At 36.8% G+C, this 22,522-nt stretch overlaps 1 protein-coding gene across 1 annotated transcript; it reads left to right on the forward strand.

Annotated features, from left to right (window-relative positions):
• Positions 1-743: 743 nt before the first annotated feature.
• Positions 744-3,609, forward strand: LOC127126295 (oligopeptide transporter 5). Its single transcript, XM_051055191.1, has 2 exons — positions 744-886; positions 1,055-3,609. Exons 1-2 carry the CDS (start codon positions 884-886, stop codon positions 3,299-3,301), a joined length of 2,250 nt encoding a protein of 749 aa, XP_050911148.1. The 5' UTR covers positions 744-883; the 3' UTR covers positions 3,302-3,609.
• Positions 3,610-22,522: the final 18,913 nt, after the last annotated feature.

The following is a 22,522-nucleotide window of genomic DNA, read 5'->3' on the forward strand; positions in this document are numbered from 1 at the left end:
AATATAAATACTCCTTTAATGATCCAATTCTTACATATTAGTATAATCAGGCTTCTTGATTTTGTTCTTAACTTCCTTATACTTTATTGAAGTTTCGCCATTTTTACAAAAAATTTATGTAACCATAAAAAAAAAAAGCATGCAAAATTCTAATGTAGCTTCGTGTATACAGCTAAAATTTTAACTCCAGATAGTTTAAGATGGTTTAAGAGACAACTAATTAGTTTACTGCGCCGCTTATGAAAAAATTGATTATAAATTGTAACATGTAAATTTTAAGAAGGAAAATACAGGCTATGTTAATATTTGAAGGGCTGTTGAATGAAAAATAACTTATTGTAGACATGAGATGAAAATGAAATTACATTTACAATCACTTCAATCTCTCTTGTTTTTTTTTTGTCTCTGAACTGTCCAATCTCTTTGATGGACTTTGTGTTGTAATGTAGAGTTCATACTCTACTATCTATTTTATTTTATGTTATTTTTATCTTTCATGTCTTGCAATGTATTTCTATAACTATAAGCTCCATTGCTTTTCTATAATTGTAGAATCACTCTCCTACAAGGTAGAATGACTATCTTTTTTTAATGAGTTTTTTTTTAATATATAAAATGATAAATTTTCATTGTAGTGATATATTTTTCGTTGGATTCGATGTGAGTGTCTATCTCCAACAGAATATTTGTTATTGACTGAGAGAATAACTTTGAACGATATCAACTGTGCCAGCGTAAAGAGATGATAGATTCTAGATTCTAGATTCTACTATTTGCAGATATTTTTTTCAATGTAACAAATGGTTTTTGTTTCTGCTTCTTCATTCGTTTTTCAATATTGTTTACAGGAATAACAGCTGCTGCATATTCACTTGCTTCAACCATGGTATTGCTGCTACAAGTTTTTTTTCCTTTTATCTCGTATTAGAAATCGATGTTATATTTTGACTCTAGTTTTTATTTTTTTTGGCACAATATTAATTTGATCCATGTTGATGAATGATAGTTATTTTGTTCATTTCAATTTTCTCCTTTGCTTTGTTTTTTGGATTAGGAAGCTGAGATACCAAGTGGACAAGTGTCAACAAGTATAGCCATAGCAGATTCAGAGAAAGATGAATATAGCATTAATGATAGTCCCATTGAACAAGTGAGACTAACAGTTCCAATCACTGATGACCCTTCTCAGCCGGCACTCACTTTCCGGACATGGTTTCTAGGACTAACTTCATGTGTGCTCCTTGCATTTGTGAATCAATTCTTAGGCTACAGAACCAATCCTTTGAAAATCACTTCTGTCTCCGCCCAGATTATTACACTCCCACTTGGGAAACTTATGGCTGCAACACTTCCTACACAACCAATTCAAGTGCCTCTCACAACCTGGTCTTTTTCGTTGAATCCGGGGCCGTTCTCTTTGAAGGAACATGTTTTGATAACTATCTTTGCTAGCTCAGGATCTAGTGGTGTTTATGCAATTAGCATAATCACAATCGTTAAGGCTTTCTATCACAAAAACATTCATCCTGTAGCGGCTTATTTGTTAGCGTTATCGACTCAGATGCTAGGGTATGGATGGGCTGGGATTTTCAGAAGGTTCCTTGTTGATTCACCTTACATGTGGTGGCCTGAAAACCTTGTGCAGGTCTCTCTATTTAGAGCATTTCATGAAAAAGAAAAAAGGCCTAAAGGAGGTACTTCTAGGCTGCAATTCTTTTTCCTAGTCTTTGTTGCTAGCTTTGCGTATTACATACTTCCCGGGTACTTTTTCCAAGCACTATCAACTGTGTCTTTTGTATGCTTGATTTGGAAAGATTCTATCATTGCACAACAGATCGGTTCCGGAATGAAAGGCCTTGGTGTCGGTTCATTCGGCCTTGACTGGAACACTGTTGCTGGCTTCTTAGGCAGTCCTTTGGCTGTTCCTGGATTTGCCATCATCAACATACTGGCTGGTTTTTTATTGTATATGTATGTTTTGATTCCAATTGCCTATTGGAACAATTTATATGATGCTCAAAAGTTTCCACTCATCAGCTCTCACACATTTGACTCTACTGGGTCAACATACAACGTTACTCGCATTCTCAATACCAAAACTTTCGACATTGATATGGCGAGTTACAACATTTACAGCAAGATCTATCTTAGTATTGTATTTGCATTCGACTACGGGTTGAGCTTTGCAGCTCTTACAGCCACAATTTCACATGTTGTTCTCTTCCACGGTGAAATGATTCTCCAGATGTGGAAAAAGACGGAAAGTTCCTTAAAAAACCATCTCGGAGATGTCCATACAAGAATTATGAAGAAAAACTATGAACAAGTTCCTGAATGGTGGTTCGTTACCATTTTAATTCTAATGGTTATGATGGCTTTAGTAGCTTGTGAAGGTTTTGGCAGGCAACTTCAACTTCCATGGTGGGGAATCTTACTTTCTCTAGCAATTGCATTAGTTTTCACTTTACCAATTGGTGTCATTGAAGCAACAACAAACACAAGATCTCGTCTCAATGTGATCACAGAGTTGGTTATTGGTTTCATCTATCCTGGAAAGCCATTAGCTAATGTAGCTTTCAAAACCTACGGCCATATCAGCATGGTACAAGCACTTGCTTTTCTCGGTGACTTCAAATTAGGCCACTATATGAAAATTCCACCAAAATCAATGTTCATTGTGCAGCTTGTAGGCACGGTAGTTTCTTCATCTGTTCACTTTGGAACAGCATGGTGGCTTCTAACATCTATAGAGAACATATGCGATGAATCATTGTTGCCGAAAGGCAGTCCTTGGACATGTCCTGGTGATGATGTGTTCTACAATGCTTCCATCATATGGGGAATTGTAGGGCCAAAGAGAATGTTTACCAAAGACGGCATTTATCCTGAGATGAGATGGTTTTTCCTTATTGGTCTACTTGCACCTGTTCCAGTGTGGCTTCTATCTATCAGATTTCCTAACCACAAGTGGATTCAACTTATTAATTTTCCTATTATCATTGGAGGTGCGTCTAGCATTCCCCCTGTGAGATCTGTGAATTATATTAGTTGGGGAATTGTTGGAATATTTTTCAATTTCTATGTGTATAGAAAGTTCAAAGCATGGTGGGCTAGACATACTTATATTCTGTCAGCTGGTTTAGATGCTGGAGTTGCTTTTATGAGTTTAGTACTTTATTTTGCACTTCAATCTTATGGTATTTTTGGTCCAACCTGGTGGGGGCTTGAAGCAGATCATTGCCCTTTGGCCATATGCCCCACAGCTCCAGGTATACATGCAGAGGGTTGTCCTGTTCCCTGACTTCCATGTTACCATTCCATCACCAATATTGTCAAGTTAATTTGATATTGGATATGTAAAATGTGTTAGAAGTTGTAATTCAATATTTTAGAATGTAAGTTGTATTCAACTTAGGTGCGTTCGACCTAGTCGAAGTAGTAAGTTAGTTGAATAGAAGTTAAGTTGTATTCGACAGAGTCGAATACAACAAAGAGTTGTTATGTCGACGTGTGTGTTTGAATTGCCTATAAATAGGCATGTTATGATATAAACTCTTAACAGTTTTGTACGGCAATTCATTTTCAATAAAATTCTCTCTTCACATATAATATCTCTCTCTCTTCTTGAAACCTTAATTATTCCAATAAATTGGTTGCAGAGTCTGGTTGCGATTCAGGAAGAATTTGAAATGGCAAACGGTAACATCATCAACGCAATTTCCAACGAATCTATTGGTTTTTAAAGGGGAGAACCGTGAGAGGTGGGTTGCGCAAATGAAGGTCATCTTCAGATTTTAATATGTGGTTGAAAATGTGAATGATAGAGCACCGGCATTGAAAGCAAATGCGGACAATATTCAGAAGGCTGCGCACACGTAACAAAGGAAGAAAAATGGAAAAACTATGTTCTTGATCCATCAATGTGTGAATCCTAATGTGTTCAAGATGAATCATCCAAAGGAATGTGGAACAAGTTAAAGAACTTGTACGACGAGATGAAAAGATGAAGACGGTGAAGTTGCAGACGCTGAGAAAGCAATTTGAGATGACTTAAATGAAGAAAGATGAATCAGTCTCAGAATTCTTCTCGCGTGTGGTGTTGCTGATGAATCAGATGAAGGCGTGTGGTGAAGCAATCACTAGTTTGCAGAAGATTGAGAAAGTGTTTAGATCTATGACTCTAAATTTCGATTGTATTGTTGTGTCTATTGAAGAGTCCAAGAACCTGACTGAGATGAAGGTGGAAGAACTTCAAGCTTTATTGGAGGCTCGTGAGATAAGACTGGAGCAAAGGAACTCAGAAAGGGAGAAAGTGGCGGAACAGGAACTGCAAGCCAGATTCATCAAGAAGTTTGGAAAATAAAAGGCAGAGCAGAGAAAGAATCTTGCAAATGATGAGAGGTCAAGCAAGAATTCAACGAATCAATCTAATTCAATCAAGAAAATCATGGGCAACAAGGATTCGGGGAAGAAAGTTGACATGAAGGATGTGTGGTGTTACAACTATCAAGGATTTGGTCATTAGGCTCGAGATTGTTGAGGAAAGAAGGAGTCAAAAGAAAAAGATAATGGCGGAGTGTAATATGCACATGCTAGAGAAAGTGACTCTGATGGTATGATACTCATGTCAAATACTCAATCGAATAATGAACAAACCAATACGTGGTATATGAATTCAGGATGCACCAACCACATGATTGGTAATAAAAACTGGTTTACCAAATTAGATGAATCAGTCAAGAAAGTGATCAAATTTGCAGATGGTTGGCATGTCATATCAAAGGGAAGAGGAAACATAATTGTGGTAAGAAAAGATGGTAAGAGGGTCAGTATTACTGACGTATTGTATGTAGCTTCGATGATAAGTAATCTAATAAGCATATGTCAGTATTACTGGCATAGAAGGTTTGTCTAGTTGAATTATAATATTCAACATTCTTTCATCTTGTTAATATTGAAGTTGATCACTAGGGTTTAGTGATTGTTTGCCCCTGTCATGGGTTGTGTGACAGAGAAGAAAGTGAGAAGTTTCTCATGTTTAAAGGGAGACTCTAAATAGAAATTCATTGGATAGTTTTAGAAAGAGACATTGAACAACATATGATTTATTGTTTCTTGTAAGTCTAATTGTACTAAGCTACTAATAGTGAATTTCCTTTCTTGGATTGTGGACTCAGTCCTCCAGACGTAGGTGTAGTTTCAACGAAATGAGTAAACAATTGATTGTATTTTTTATTGCTTTTCTGCTCCATTATCTAGTAATTGTTATTATAGTAATTTTGGTGTATCTTGTCGAACTAGTTGTTAAAGTATCGAGCTTGACATCTGTCCTCTGAGGAACAAAGTTTCAAATCTCCTTGTTTTTTATGTAACATTCTTCCCTAGTGATCACTTGTGCTAATGAAAGTGTTGGCTTTTAGGCAAGAGACACGTTGAATTTCCTCGCCTTGAGATCGTTCTAGAATGCCCCCACGAATATTTCTTGGTTTGGGGGGGACGACCTTTATGGTAGCTTCATTGAACCGGGCGAGAGAGTCCATCAACGATTCTGAAGGACCTTGTAGTATGTTGAACAAGCTGGTGGTGGACATTTTCCTATGACGGCTGATGGTGAAATGGTAGACATTTTCCTATGACGACTGATGGTGAAATGGTGTACGATTTTTTTCACCAGTTCCTGATAATTGACGATGAAGGCTCGGGGCAGACCCATATACCATTGCAAAGGTTGCATCCCTAAAGGTACCACATGACAGTTTACACTTCAAGGTGTCATACACTCCAATGATGGTCATTTGTGTGTCAATGGAGGCGATGTGTTCGTAAGGGTCACTACATTGCACGCATCGAACTTGGCAAAAAAGGGAGGCTTGAATCCTTCAGGGATAGGCACTTCCTATATTTCGTTTGAGAGTGGCTAGGGATCCAACACTTTCATCTCCTTTAAGGGATTGGTCTTTTTATGGTGCTGTTGGATATTGAGGAAGTTGTCCTCTAGGGTTTGGTTTTGATATCGTAGTTCATTCATGGCGACATGCATTTTCTCCATGGCATTGGCATCACTTCTTCCCCCGGTATCTTCAAGTGTTAGGAAAGGTGCTCTTCTGGGAAGGTACTCTCCTGTTAAGCATGGTTGAGAATATATGGGTATAGAAGCGGGGTTGCCAGCGAATATGGCGATTGTAGAAGAATGTATGACCCGTGTTAGTTTTATCGAGTTCCCGCGATGGACGCCAGAATACTAGTTAAAAAGTACATGTGTGTGTGGTATCCCTACAAGGATAGAGTATAATCATAGACCGTAGTAGTTTTTTAACAGTTAGGACTTACCCGTGATGACAAGAAACCCTATATGGTGGTGTTATTGTGTTTTTGGTGATAAGAGAGGTCAGATCATGTGAGGTTAGGTGCTTTGTGTATAAGCATTATGCTGGGTAAAAAGTGATTTGTCCTCTAACCTCAAAGGGTCAGATATTCATAGAGACTCTTGAGCTTAAGGTTTAGGAAACCCTAAGAAGTGGTAACATACCCCCTTAGCTAAGGATGACTGTTGAACACATATTTTCAAGGGAGTCGTGGTATGACTCGTTCTTGTATGACTAGTGGGGAGATAACAGTATTATACATGTCATATGTCCTAAACATGAGACCTCATACTCCGTAAAGGAAATGTCCGAAAGATGCCTTAATAGGCAAGGACCCTGGCGTCGCCCCTATTTGAGACTTAAAAAAATATAACATTACAACCATCATCAAACAAGGTCTCTCACCACTACGAGCAAGCCCTATCCATCATTAACTACAAAGATCTCTTGTTATCCCCTACCAGCAAAGGAATACCACGCACTCCTGTACTTTTTGATAAGTACAATCTCTAAGTTAGAAACGCTTCTCAATTTTTTTAACTTACATTCCATATACTTCATCTTATTTCTGCTTAGGTGAAATCCATGCATTTCTAAAACTCGTCTCCAAGTCTCAAGCATCTCATTTCTCCTTTCGACTCTCTAAATATGACCATATCATCTGTAAAAAAAATATGCATCTCGGTGCTAGCTATTGGTTGTGTTTCGTGTGTACATCCAAAATTAAAGTAAAAAAATAGGAGTTTATGATTAAACCTTAATGCAAACCTATTGTAATGGGGAAATCGTTTGACTCTCCACCCTGTGTCCACACAGTAGTTGATGCCTCTTCATACATATCTTGGATAACACGGATATATGTAATCCTAACCTCTTTCTTCCCGTATATTTATCATAAAAATCTCTCTAGACACTCTATCATACGCTTTCTCCATGTCAATAAAGATTATGTACGGGTCTTGTTGGTCCATTCGTTTATGCTCTATCACACATCGTACTAGATAGATTGCGCCCATGGTCTACCTTCCAAACATATAACTAATTTAATTCTAAGTGATTTGAGTTTATTTTCGTAGTCTCTGTCCAACCACTTTTTCCCATAACTTCATGATATGAGTCATAAGTTTAACCCCATAATTTGCATAAGTTTTATATCTTTTTTTTTTAACCAAAACTTTGTCTTCTTCATCTCTAACACACTTCATTTTATCCAAATCTTTTGTCTTTCTTTCTCTTCCCTTAGCAAATCTATATATAGATTTTTCTCCCTCTATGATTTAAAGATTAGTATAATTCGTCAAAAACATGAAATTTTACTTTGGTCTCGTTCTTAACTTTCTTATATTTTTCTCAATTTTCAATATTTTTACAAATTATTCATGTAACCAAACAGACAAAAAAACTTGAAAAATTCTAATGTAGCTTGGCGTATACGGCTAAGATTTTAACTCCAAATAGTTTAAGGTAATTTAATGCTATCTTTGGTAAAAATATCAATTGAGTGATAAATTAGTTCATAGTTATAATTTATAATTAATGATAGATGACGGATAGTTTATAAGTTATTGTAGATAATTGATGATTGATAGTTGATAAATTAATTGAAGTGTTTGATAAAATTAATGGTTCAACTAACTTGTAAATGTAAAATGACATAAAAAAATATTTAATATTTATTTATTTTATTTTTAATTATAATAAATTATAAAGAATAAAATATTATTTTTATTAAAATAATAAAAATATTATGGAAGAAAAAAAGGATAAATTATAAATTGAATTTTTATTTAAAATAGCGTCTGAAAAATAGTGACTTACCAAAGTTGGTAGTACATTTAGTGTGCGGCTTTTGAAAAAACAGAAAAAACAGATTATAAATTTTTATATCTACTCAGATGCTAGGGTATGGATGAGCTGGAATTTTCAGAAGGTTCCTTGTTGATTCACCTTACATGTGGTGGCCTGAAAACCTTGTGCAAGTGTCTCTATTTAGAGCATTTCATGAAAAATAAAAAAGGCATGAGGAGGTACTTCTAGGCTGCAATTCTTTTTCATATTCTTTGTTGCTAGCTTTGCATATTACATCGTTCTCGAGTACCTTTTCAAAGCAATATCAATTGTCTCTTTTGTTTGCTTGATTTGGAAAGATTCTATCATTGCACAACAGATTGGTTCAGGAATGAAAGGCCTTAGTGTTGGTTCATTCGACCTAGATTGTTACACGGTTGCTGGCTTCTTAGGCAGTCCTTTGGTTGTTCCTGGATTTGCCGTCATCAACATACTGACTGTTTTTTTATTGTATATGTATGTTTTGATTCCAATTGCCTATTATAACAATTTATATGATGCTCAAAACTTTCCACTCATCACCTCTCACACATTTGACTCTACTGGTTCAACATACAACGTTACTCGCATTCTCAATACCAAAGCTTTTGACATTGATATGGAAAGTTACAACAGTTACAACAAGATCTATATGAGTGTCACGTTTACATTCAAATATGGGTTGAGCTTCACTGCTCTTACAGCCACTATGTCCCACGTTGTCCTCTTCCATGGAGAAATGATTCTACAAATGTGGAAGAAGACAACGAGTTCGCTAAAACAAATCGGAGATATGCATACAAGAATCATGAAGAAAAACTATGAGCAGGTCCCTGACTGGTGGTTTATCATTATTCTAATTCTAATGGTTATGATGGCCTTAGTGGCCTGCGAAGGCTTCGACAAGCAGCTCCAACTTCCATGGTGGGGAGTCTTACTTTCTCTATCAATTGCATTATTAGGTTAATCATTACCATGCTGCAGGTTTATGATCATGGCCTTGTTTCTGCAGGTTTTATGTTGCAAGGTTGTGCCTTGGTAAGGTTTGATGCAAGGTTTTACACCTGGTTCTGCTGGGACCTTTTTGCATTATGGTTTTGCTGTTTGAATTGCAAGTTTTGTCCTTATTGGTCCATTGTTATGCTACATTGGTTTGCTCCTGGTATGGCTATTAGGTGATCCATTTCAAGTCTTAAATGTGCATTGCATTCATGAATTGCATCTTACAACATGGAGTCCAACTTGGTTCAGCTTGGTGCAACATATCATGTAGTGTATGCATTGTTGTTTGGTAGTATCATGATTGACATGGCATTGTTGGATGTTGGTAGGATTCAACTGGACTACACAATTCTGGCTTGGCCTATGTCTTGGAATATTTGTGAAATGTTCAGATGCAACATGCTAACTGGTTGGTTGGTGTGTTGCTGTCATGGTCATCTAGTATGCAGGTAATTCTGTTTGTTGTTGATCTATGTAATTGTCTTGGTTTGCATCATGTTGCAGGACTGCCTTGTTTGGCTTGAGTTTGAAACAAGTTTGTGGTTTTAGTTTCATGGTAAGTCAACACACTTCATGGCTTGGTATTGATGATGTTTCTTGCTGGTCATGGCTTTGGTTTGTGCAATTATTCTTTAGGTCCTGTTACATTGTTAGTGAACTGGTATGCTTGAATGTATGTTGGCATATTTCATGGCAGGTTGTTATGATGTGCTTCAAATTGATCCAAGGAAGGCAATGCAACCGGATACTCATGTTGTAGAATAAATGCCATGATTTGGCTTGGACCCCCTGGTGTGACATGGATTTGGATGTCACTCTGTCATAGATTCTTTCCAATTAATATAGTGTTGCTTAGTCTTGGTAGTATAGGTTTATTCAAATGGCATTGCTTCAAATGGTTCGTGGTTGCTGCAGGATCATGATGGCAGGATGCTAGTGCAAGGTTTGTCGTGGTGAGCTCAAAACCAAATCCATGTGCATTGTTTTGTCCAGTTAGTTACATATGTGCAATGCTTGATCATGTGATTAGGGTATATGGTTGGTGATGAATGCATGACCAGTTAGCAATGTAAAACCGTGATTGGCTTGAAAAGGTCTAAGTCATGGCATGGTGTACATGATTTTGGATATGGACTAAGTTACTTGTAAATGAAGAAACAAGGAAAAAGCACACCAAACATGACTTTTAGATGATGAATCAAGGCAAAGTGTATTAGATTAGGTCTTAGGTGGTCAAAAGGGGATGGGTTGACTTTGGTCAAAGTTGACCAAAAAGTCAAACGTTGACCAAAGTCAACACTTGGTCAAAGTTGCTAAATTTTGTAATTTTTTTATGTAATGGTTAATGTAATGGATTGTAATGGTTTGAAATGGATTGAAAATGGTTTTCAAATTGATTTTGTACATGTATATGCTTGACTTTGAATTGAAATAAACATGATTTGACTTGTAAATGGAATGAACATATTAACATGGTTTATGAACAAGGCTATGACTTGATGAAATAAGACTAAAGCTTGAATGAAACAACAACCATGAATCAATAGACACAATCTTCAATTGGATTATGATACAATAGGCTTTAGTGGTTTAGATAGACAATGCCATGAATGCATCAACCATCCATGGACAAAACAACCAGGCATTGAGACTAAGATGAATCGGATTCAAGACCAATGCCAGATGAAAACAGACCAAAAGTGGACCATGTACTTGAGATTATCAGATGAATGGAGGTTATGGGACTATAGGTTATGGGGGACATGGATCAAGCAAAGGTACCCAATCATGTCAATGATAAAGCAAAGGGTGAATCTAGGGTTTGGGGCTATCCAGATGAAAAGTCAAGCTACAAAGTCCATCAAGACCAATACCCTCTTTGGTTAGGGTTTCCATGAGGCTTACCCCTCAAACAAGTCCTTTTGAATCAAACCAGATACTCCACAAACAAATCCTCCAATGCATGAGCCCTAATTAGGGTTTTGATGGCTAAGACAAGGCCAAGAGAAGCTCCAAGGGATCCCATCATCATATCATCAAGAATTAGGGTTTTGAAGACCCCTGATGATTGCTTAGATAGACCCTTGTTGAATCCATACTTCCATCATCAAACAATTAGGGTTTCACATCCCCTATGCTTTGATGAATAGCCAAGTCATGCTTTTGAAGTTGTTCCACACACAAACCTGTCATACCCCAATTTTGTCCGGGCATATTTAAATTTTTGTAAAATCGATTTCATTTTTAATTTGCATCATATGCACAGCATGACATTCATTCCATCATGAATAATAACTAAAATATCAGTCAGAATAAATTTATTGAAAATACAGACAAATCGGTTGAATCTTTCCTCAAGTACGGACAAAAATCAGTAGATAAAAAGTTTCGAAATTAAAAATGCCAACGCCAATATTATTAATCTGCGATTCATGTAGTTTAACCTAGTGTGCTCGTTGTATTTTTCAGCGTCTGTTTCAGTTGCGTTTTGACCCGTTTGAGCCTTTTAACCGGTGAAAATTTATTTCAAAATTTAAAGAAACGCTGTATTTTTTCAATAAGTATATTTCGTACTGATCATTTTCATGCATCCGATTTAATTTTTCGAGCAAATTTTTGCCCGACTTTTATTCATTTTTAGTCGTTTTAATTTTGTTCTTTCGTCAAAATACTCCGATTAAATAAATAGAATTTTCCATGTTATTATTTTAATTTTATCATGATTGTTTAAAAAGTTGTGAATTTTATTTAATTCAATTGATTTAAATTGTTTTAAATCGATTAAATCATCTAAAAAAGGCATTATATGCATTTTGATTTATTTAAATAGTGTGTGTTTCTTGGTGTGTTTCTTTGATTCAATCCAAGCCATCGGTTCGAATTAATCAGTGGCCATTATTAGCAATCCACATTTATCCCATTTATCCAATCAAAAATTAGGATTTAATTAATACTATTATTTAAGAAAATTTGAAAATAAGTAAAAAAAATCTCTCTCTCTCCAGTACATAGCTTCCAACGGTAAGATGGAAAAGAAATAAATAAAAGGACACTACCTCTCTAACCCACTACCACTCACTCACTGTCAGTAAGAAGAAAAAAAAGACAAAAAAAAAACAAAAAAAAAGTAACTCTCCTCTTCCGCTCCAACCACCGCAAACCACCGTCGACGGCACCATTCCTTTCCATCGCCGACCGCCTTCTCCATCAACCACACAAACCCGTTCGCACAACCCATCCTCTTTTCCTCACGTAGCAACCTCCATTTCCGCCAACAGCCGTGATTTCCAAGCGACATCCCACATCACCTTCGCCACCGCCCTTCCAAACACAACACCGGACCACCTCCTTCGTCTCTCCAACTGCAGATCCCTCCACCAACAATCCGCTGTTAACCGTCACGCTCCCTCCGGCGACGCCCCTTCCGACCCTTAACCGTGTAAACCTTGCTTCACACACTCAAACCATAAAATCCACCATGAACAACCTAGATCTGCGTCAAAATGGTGTCGGCGACCATAACGCGTCCTTACTCATGTTTGAAAAGATTCGGATCAAACACGTTAAAGAAGTTGCAGTTGAAGTTTCATATGTGTGTGAGTTCTTTGCATTTCCTTATACCTGCATTTCTGCATTTTAATGATAATGCTACTTTTTCTTTTCACTGCAATGTCATGTTATTATACAGCATACAATATGTTTTAAATTACTATTATAACGTTATATTAGTTTTAGTTATAATAGTTTAAGTTTAACTTATTGTTATATTATATTAAAATTTTAGTTTAACTTATTATTATAGTATATTAGTACAACTTGGCCACATGTCAATTATTGATTGGTGTTAATATGTAGAAAAGTTTAAATATATGTATAATTTAATGATACTTGTGGAAATATAATGATACTTTGTGTTAGATAGGGACTTGATTTTGATGCATGTTTTAAGTGATATACCACAAATACTGTACTAGACTAGTGAAGAAGAATAAAATTCATTTCTATTTGTTTTAGTTTCTTTGTCTATTTGTGTGATTATACAAGTCACATGCCCACATACTCCAACTTATTAAAGTGGATGATATAATATATTGATTTCAATTGATTATTATTGTAAATTTTGCTAGTTATGAGTCTTATAAAAATTGTGAAAACATTGTAAATAATTGTGAGTTGTTGTTTTTAAATTAATTACATTTTTTAATTGGATTTTTAAATCCACGGATCCGGCAATTTCATGTCGGTATATCGCCAAATTTCAATAAATTAATAGAATATTTCACCGTGTTTCGATCTTTACATACGATAATTCAGCTCTGTTGTCGCTATGTATAAACCGGTTGATGAGCACATGGCGACCGATTCAATTCGATTAGCTAAGTATTCAATGTTGTCACTTGTCTCTTTTTTTTAAAAATCAATTAATTAATTAAAGTCTTGATTAATTAGATAATTTTGTTAACTAATTTTAACTAACTTAATTATTTGATTATATTAATTTTTAATCGAATAGTTTTGATAATTAATTTTAATTATCTCAATTAGATGGCTTAATTGAATTTTAATTAATTAATTTTATTAATCAAAAGTTGACCGACTTATTTCACGATCATTTTTCCATACCTTTGTAAACCACTTTTAAACCACTAAAGTCACACAATTCTCGATTCAATCGAGCCTCTTTTTCCATACCTTTGTAAGTCGATTGCTTTTAGCATCACCATCAACCTCACATAGTTTACTCTTGGGCTTTCTTACAATGAGACCTATTCGATTTTAATTTATCGAGTAGATGACTGACTCACTAAATAAAATTCAATTCATTCGCAAACACATATATTCAAACCTCGATCCAATATCGAATATTTTTATTCAAATTAAATTAAAATACCTAATCACAATCAAATACTGTTTAATTTGGAAATGAAAAGGGAGATGGTTTTGAGTTTTCAATTCTTCTCCTCGATTATTTGAATACAAGTTCTCTTACTCGATTAGTCAAATGGTTGTCACTTCTATTAACCTAAGCACAAACAAATCAAATCATTTTATAATAAGAAATGAAAAGGGAGATGACTTTGAGTCTTCAATTTCTCTCCTCGATTATTTGAATACAAGTTCTCTTACTTGGTTAGTCAAATGATTGTCGTTCTTCCACAAACTTCCAAACCCCGATTAAGTAAAAATATCTTCGCAGTAAACTAAATGAAAAGGGAGTTGACTTTGAGTTTTCAACTTCACTCCTCAATTGGTCGAATACGAGTTCTCTTACTCGGGCAGTCGAATAATTGTCATTTCTCTGCAAACATACAACTTAACCAAATCATTTTCTTAACAAATTATACGAAAAGGGGGATGGTCTTGAGTTTTTAATTCCTCTTCTCAAATGCTTGGATATGAGTTGTCTTACTCAGCCATTCAAGTACTTGTCGTCTATTCTAAAAATACATCAACCATATGTAAACTTATTTTCATAACCACTCAGATGAAAAAGAAAGCGGTCTAGAGTCTTCTATTCCCTTTTTTGATTATTAGGATACGAGTTGTCTTACTCGATTGTCCGAGTATTCGTCATCCATTTAAAATACCTTAACTATTATCAAACTTATTTTACAATTAAGGATGAAAAATAAAGTGGTTTAGAGTCTTCTATTCCCTTTCCCGATTATTGGGATACGAGTTGTCTTACTCGAATATTCGAGTAATTGTCATCCATTCAAAATACCTTAATTATTATCCAATCCTTTTCATAATTACTCAGATGAAACAGAAAGTGGTCTAGAGTCTTCTATTCCCTTTCCCGACTATTAGGATACGAGTTGTCTTACTCGATTATCCGAGTAATCGTCATCCAACCAAAAAAACATCAAACACATCAAACCAACTCGTCACCCTCCGCGTGACCAAAACTCTTTTCAGAAAGAACACTGTTAATCCTTTTTAATGCGCACAACAAACTAGTTCTTAAGCCTTCGCCGAGAGTAGACAAGCCAGCGTTTAGCCTTTAGAACGCGATCTAAATAGCTGTTCACTAAAAGACACCAACCAACCGTAGTTCCCCGAACTACGAATGCTTTGATTTCCTTATTATACCATAAGGATACGTAGGTAGGAGATTGTTGTATCTTCGCGAGCACACTAATAAAAAACCTCCCCTTTCCCTTTCTGAGGTTCTCATCCATTTCTATTTTTAATAACCTAAAGATAAACAAACAAACATAAATTAACACTCGAAACGCACATTAGAACTAAAAGGTTCCCGTTGAGTACAACAGACGTAAGGGGTGCTAATACCTTCCCCTTACGTAATCCACTCCCGAACCCGAATATGGTTGCGATGACCATTATTCCAATTCCTTGAGGTTTTATCGATATTTTCCTATCCCTTCATTGGGATAAATAAAGTTCGGTGGCGACTCTGTTCGAACATAATTTTTTCCGCGACCATCGCGAGGAATCGTATTTTACGAGATGCGACAGATGGCGACTCTGCTGGGGACTAGCTCCAAGCAAAAGAGAGTGAAGCCTAACTTAGTTCAGTTGATGTATTGTGTGTTAATTTTATCTGTTTGTTATTTATTCTGTTATTATTATGCTGTCATGATTATTGTATTGTGATTTATTGAATATGTTTTATTTGGGGTTCTCTAGTCGATGATACTTTGTGAGATAGGCTCTCCACCCGAGTCTGAGAAAAACCATAAGTTTAAGTTGGTGGTTGCGTAGTGGGTGCCCACAAGGAGTCTTCCTTGTTGGGAAGAAACGAAGACCCCGCCTAGAGGAGATTCTCTTGAGATATTGTTGCCCGACGAGTCTTCGTCACGGCGATAGTATTCTCAAGTTGGATCAATGACTCTAGGGACCTTTTAACCCACTATATCCGGCGGTTATGTAGTATTAACCTACGAAGTTTCAGACTTGTTGGGTTAATACGAAAGCCCCAATCAGATGAGATCCCTTGGACGTATTGCTATCTTATAGTAATATTTCCAACCTCGATCTATGACTCTGAGAACCTTATTAGAACCTTGGACTCGAGAGTCGTGTAGTAGAATCCCCATGGAGCCTTCCTTGTTGGGACAATACGAAGACCTCACCTAGACGAGATCTTCTTAAGGATATTATTGTCCGACGAGTCTTCGTCACGACAGTGACGTTCTCAAGAAATATCTGTGACTCTAGGAACCTACCAACTGTAGAGCCTACCCATGGGGTTCCATTATTCAGAGATACCCGTCATTCACCCGTTATTCTGATCCATCTGAGAACGCTTTGAACCTGTGATCCTGAACATGTCACTACATTCATACACATATCATTACATTTGCATCCATCATCATAAATTTCATATCATTTTCCACCAAAAAATAAATACCAAAAAAACTCATCCATCCTTCGTCCATAACCTGCAGTTGATTTCCCGACACTTATATCAGACTTAAAGTAGTTCTTGAAAAACCATGGATCCATTGGAGCAAAATCACATTGCGTTAAGAGGAGATGTTGACTCGATGAAAAACCAGATAGACCAACTTGTGGAGGCTATGATAGCTTTAGAAAAGAGGGAGGACGACATTCAGCAGACTGTAATCATAGAGAATGTTATTCCAGCCCCAGTAAATGGTCCTACCCAACCTCAGCTTGTGCGAACCCCAGTTAATAATTCTATTGTACAAAAACGTCATGTTGTTCAAGATCCCTCACGTGATGATGTTGTTGAGTATCACAGTTTTGCATTCTTCATGCCAGATTCCCATGGAACAAGCCTAATGGTTAATGTTGAACAACCACAAGATGATGAGATTGCTAAAACATGTCACGTGCTAGAGAAAAGACTCAAGGCCATAGAAAGGTAAGATACGCTTGAACTGAATGCCTTAGGCATGTGTTTGGTACCTGACCTGGTTATACCCCCAAAATTTAAAGTACCAGAATTTGAGAAGTACAAAGGGGATAGCTGTCCAAAGCACCATTTGGTGATGTTTTGTCGAAAAATGACCTCTCATGCCCATAATGATAAGCTAATGATTCATTGTTTTCAGGACAGTTTGACCGGGGCATCATTGAGTTGGTACATGAAGTTAGAAAGGAGTCGTATTCAATTATGGTTGGACCTAGCTAACGCCTTCTTGAAGCAATACAAATATAATTTGGACATAGCTCCCGATCGCATGCAGTTGAGAGCCTTATCTCAGGAAGACAATGAATCCTTCAGAGGGTATGCCCAAAGATGGAGAGAGTTAGCGGCTTGCGTTGAGCCACCACTCTTAGACAAAGAATTGATGGAATTATTCAGGGACACCCTGCAAAGTCCATACTTCGAAAGGATGATTAGCAGCGCAACATCAGACTTCGCTAACTTTGTGACAATTGGAGAACGCATCGAGAGTGCCCTAAAAAGTGGAAGAATCCAAGGCGCCTCGAGCAACCAAGCTAGCGAGACAAAATCCCTCAGCGATTCCCAAAAGGAAGAAGATGATGAAACAAATGCAGTCATGGCAGATGTTAGGTATTCTCACGATGCACCAGTCATACCTTATGGTTCTTCACCTTCTCAGCAATCAGCATTTCCAACACCACGTTATCCTTATAGGCAACCGACAAGGCCTAGATCACCATTCAAGCAACCATGAACTATTCCTCATACAAATCAAAGATCTTGTGGTCAAGGATATCAAAATCAGCATCAAAACCAGCATAGGCCTCGAAACAATCTGGAAAGAAGGAATGCTCCTCTCGATCTAATCCCTATGTCATACAGTCAACTTTTGCCATGTCTGATTCAAAGCTCGCTAGTGGAGCCCAAGTCTCTCAGGCCATTGTCAGAACCATACCCACTTGGATATGATCCTGATGTGCAATGTGGATATCATGCTGGAACAATAGGGCATTCAACTGAAGATTGCAATGCTTTTAAGGCTAAAGTGCAACAATTGATCGACAAAAGGTACATATCCTTTGTAGAAGGAAGCCTGTTGGTGCACGTTAATCTCTCGTCAGAATGAGTTCAAAGATTTCATAGAGTATCTTCTAATGCCAGTAGTTCAGACAGGAAGACATCCTCAACACTGGCAATCGTTGGACTGATTTGTTTCTATTTTTGCATTTGTAGTTTCTTTGTTGTTAAAAGCTGCTTGTGTTTAAACATTGTTGTTTTTAATGGTAATATTGATGAAGTAATGATGCATGTTTTGAATTAATTATCTCGCATTCGCTTATTTTTCTTCTCTTATATCAAAAACAAAAATACATCGGTGTTTCTCCCATTCACTTTTCTTTATCATAACTTTTGTTTTAGCAAAGATTTGAGGGAGGATGACGAAAGAAAGATACCCATAATTGCTGACTATATGCTTTCGGATAAAATCCTCCTGATGATGTGCAGACATTGTTTCAAATTCCCAAACACTGAAGAGATAAGGAGTTAATCCCTAGTCAACCACTTTGAGCCTAGAAGTTAGGTGTTTCTTTCGGATCTAAAAAACCTTACATTAAACCTGGGGCGGGGTAGTGTTCAGTTAATCTGACTACACATTCAAATTACAAGACGAAGCATCCCGTTTGTGGATCAACCACATGATGTTCTTCGCACACATCCTGAAGTGTAGAAGGAACCATGCAAAATCCAAAAGTTATGGCGTTTGTTCTTCAATGGCCATTGACTTGACAGTCACAACCTATCAAAAATAAAAATCAAAGAAAAGCCCGCTAAGTCGAACACCCAAAAGGAGACTTAGGCAAAAATCAGGGCAATCCCGATGGACTAAAGCTTCAAAAAGCGGTCCATGCAAAAGTTAGGGATCAAAACAAAAATCAAAGGAGGTCATGAAAACCCTCAACAAAATAAAAACAAGATTTAGTGACCACCCTATCAAGAATCAAAGGGTCACCAATATCCATGAAGAGCAAAATAAAGTGACTGTCATTTCAAAAAGATCTTACACTACTGAAATCTCGTAAGAGTAAGTGTGTGTCGAATTAATTGAACGTAGGATTGGAGATCATCATGAAGAAGGGGTGGGTTAAAATAAACTTTGAGCCTTATATCCTTTTGTTTCAATAACCATGAACCAAGCCACGTTACAACCCTCAAAAGACCTAATTGAGGTAGGGTTATTTCCGAAAGCATATCACAGCAAAGTTGCGTAAACTGACTCCTAAAGATTTGCTAATATTCAACATCAATGTCATTATTCTCGTTGTGTCTTTCACACTTTAAATTGCTAAATCAACATTACATTTGGACTCATGGTCCACTCGTCACATACTATCACATCATTCCAACAAATGATTCTTTTTCAAAACTTGCATGAATATCGCATTAAAATTACCATTTATAAGCGAACAATTTTAATTGCAATTCAATACTCGACATCATTGAAATTTCAACAAAGAGCAACCAGTGGAACTTGATAATTCACCAGAATCAAGACTACCTCTGAACCTATGAATATGGGGCATGCCACTTAAACATCAGTTGATCATAGGAAGATTACTCCAAGAATTGGCCAGTCTTAAACAATCTCCAAACATCTGTTAATCAGGGGCAACTCATTTCAAGAATCATTTGATCCAGAGTAAATCATCTTAGAATTCTATTAATTGGGGAAGATCACCTAAAGGTTAGGTTGGCCAGGGGCAAACCCCTTCAATGTTCAGTCAGGGTGAGTTAAGTCGCTTCAACGCTCATACTAGGGCAAGCTACCTCAAAGGTATAGAAAAGTAAACCACTCTGAGAGTCGGTTAACCAAGGATAAATCCTTTCATGGATCAAAATTCTGGGGCAATCCATCTCCAAATTGTGCTACAATTGCTTTCAAAATCCTTTTGAGGTAAACATTTTGCATAAACCCATCACATTGGGGCAAGATGAGCCATACAGGAGCGAGTTCTCTCCATGTTTTCAAGCAGTTCAAGCAAAAGCTTTTTCGCACATCAGCAACCATAGAGTTCGAGACAAGTGTTGGGGAATCATGCTACCACCCCATAAAATAACCTTTTGACAGACAGAAGCCTTTCTGGAAAGAACCTTATCTTCCAACACCCACACATGGGCATTTTGAAAATCTGCAAATCATTACATAAATCATCATCATGCATTAGTCATGTCACTTTGCTCTAAAATAAAACCATGCATAAAATTCATCGGGTCTAACCTCATAACATGAACCTGGCATCAAAAAGCCTTGAAACACAAAATCTGACACCAAAGCCCAACATCGCTTGGCCATTTCAAAGTCCAGTTCTCGTCTGGAAATTTATTTCAAAGTCCAGTTCCCGTCTGTCAACTTATTTCAAAAGCCCAGTTTCCGTCTGACAACTTACTTTAAAAACCAGTTCTCGTCTGGCAATTCATTTCAAAGCCCAGTTCCCGTCTGGCAACTTATTTCAAAAGCCCAGTTCCCGTCTGGCAAACCTTTCTCAAAAAACCAGTTCCCGCCTGGAAATTTATTTCAAAGCCCAGTTCTCGTCTGGCAATTTATTTCAAAGTCCAGTTCTCGTCTGCCAACTTATTCCAAAGTCCAGTTCCCGTCTGGCAAACTATATCAAAATTCAGTTCTTGTACGACAAATCATTTGCCAAATACCAGTTCTCATCTGGTAAATTATCTCTTAATACCAGTTCTCGTCTGGTAGGTCACCTATTTCGATACCAGTTCTCGTCTGGTAGTCAATTATTTTCACCAGTTTTCGTCTGGTAGCCTACTTTAAAAATCAGTTCCTGTCTGACAAACAAAAACAAATTCAGTCACGTCTGACATTTCAATTATTTTCACCAGTTCGCGTCTGGTAACATATCCTTCAAGTGTTGTCCTCATTTGGCAGTTCAATCTCCTTCACCAGTTCTCATCTGGCAGTTCCCATTTAAAGTCCAACCATAAAACGGGAATTTCATCAAGAAACGAACAAAATCATTCGCATTCCTACATGCACAGCCAAATATCCCCAGCAATTGCATACTTACATGCATCTCATGCATCATCCCATGCATGGTATTCCCACCTAAAGTGGAACATCATACGAGAATCAAACATAAAATATCAGGATCCAAGGCCATTCATGTATATCTTGGACATTTCTCAATTCCAAATAAAGTTATTACCCTGCATGTGCTCGTGGAATTATTTCTTAGCAAATCATTTTTCAACTTTATGATTAATAATGATATTCCCAGCATTTTCTTCGCTAGCATTGCTCCCCAAGCAGAGGTTACCATAAAAAGTCTCTTACGATCTTTCCCCCCTGCAGAGCTTTGCCAATATATTTCCTCCAAAAAGAGTCTTTTCCAAAAAATTCCCCCAACAGACAAATATTCGAGATATTGCTTCATTTATCTGAAGAATCTCATTTCTCTGTTTGAGATATTGCTTCATCAATTTGAAGAATCTCATTTGTTTTCTAGAGATACTGCTCTAGTATCCTCTGAGAGTCTTAGATTCAATTAAGGTATCTTTCCCTTGCTGGAATATTTTAATTCTATCAGATAAGATGCTGCTTCGACTCGATACAGAGAATCTCATTTTTTACTGTTTGAGATACTGCTTCATCAATATGAAGAGTCTCAATTTCAGATTTTTTTAGAGATACTGCTCTAATATCCTCAGAGAGTCTTAGATTCAATTAAGGTATCTTTCCCTTGCTGGAATATCTTAATTCTATCAAATAAGATGCTGCTTCGACTCGATACAGAGAATCTCATTTTTTTTACTGTTTGAGATACTGCTTCATCAATATGAAGAGTCTCAATTTCAGATTTTTTTAGAGATACTGCTCTAATATCCTCGGAGAGTCTTAGATTCAATTAAGGTATCTTTCCCTTGCTGGAATATCTTAATTCTATCAAATAAGATGCTGCTTCGACTCGATACAGAGAATCTCATTTTTATTGTTTGAGATACTGCTTCATCAATATGAAGAGTCTCATTTCAGAAATTTTTTTAGAGATACTGCTCTAATATCCTCGGAGAGTCTTAGGTTCAATTAAAGTATCTTTCCCTTGCTGGAATATCTTAATTCTATCAGATAAGATGTTGTTTCGACTCGATATAGAGAATCTCATTTTTACTGTTGACATGCTGCTTCATCAATATGAAGAGTCTCATGCCAGATTTTCTTTATACTACTCTAGCATCCTGGAAAAGTCTTGAGATTTAGCTAGGGATGTCACTCCATTACTAACATATCTCGAATGTGATGTCCAAGATACTGTTCTGACGACTCCCAGAAAATCTTGACTGTTCCGTTTTACTTTAGGATAATGTCTTTTACTATTTCTCGCTGCATTTTCTTCCTGTATTTTTTTCCTTGCAATTCAAAGGACAAAATTCG

Source organism: Lathyrus oleraceus, chromosome 3 (assembly GCF_024323335.1).
Source record: "Lathyrus oleraceus cultivar Zhongwan6 chromosome 3, CAAS_Psat_ZW6_1.0, whole genome shotgun sequence".
Classification (NCBI taxonomy): domain Eukaryota; kingdom Viridiplantae; phylum Streptophyta; class Magnoliopsida; order Fabales; family Fabaceae; genus Lathyrus; species Lathyrus oleraceus.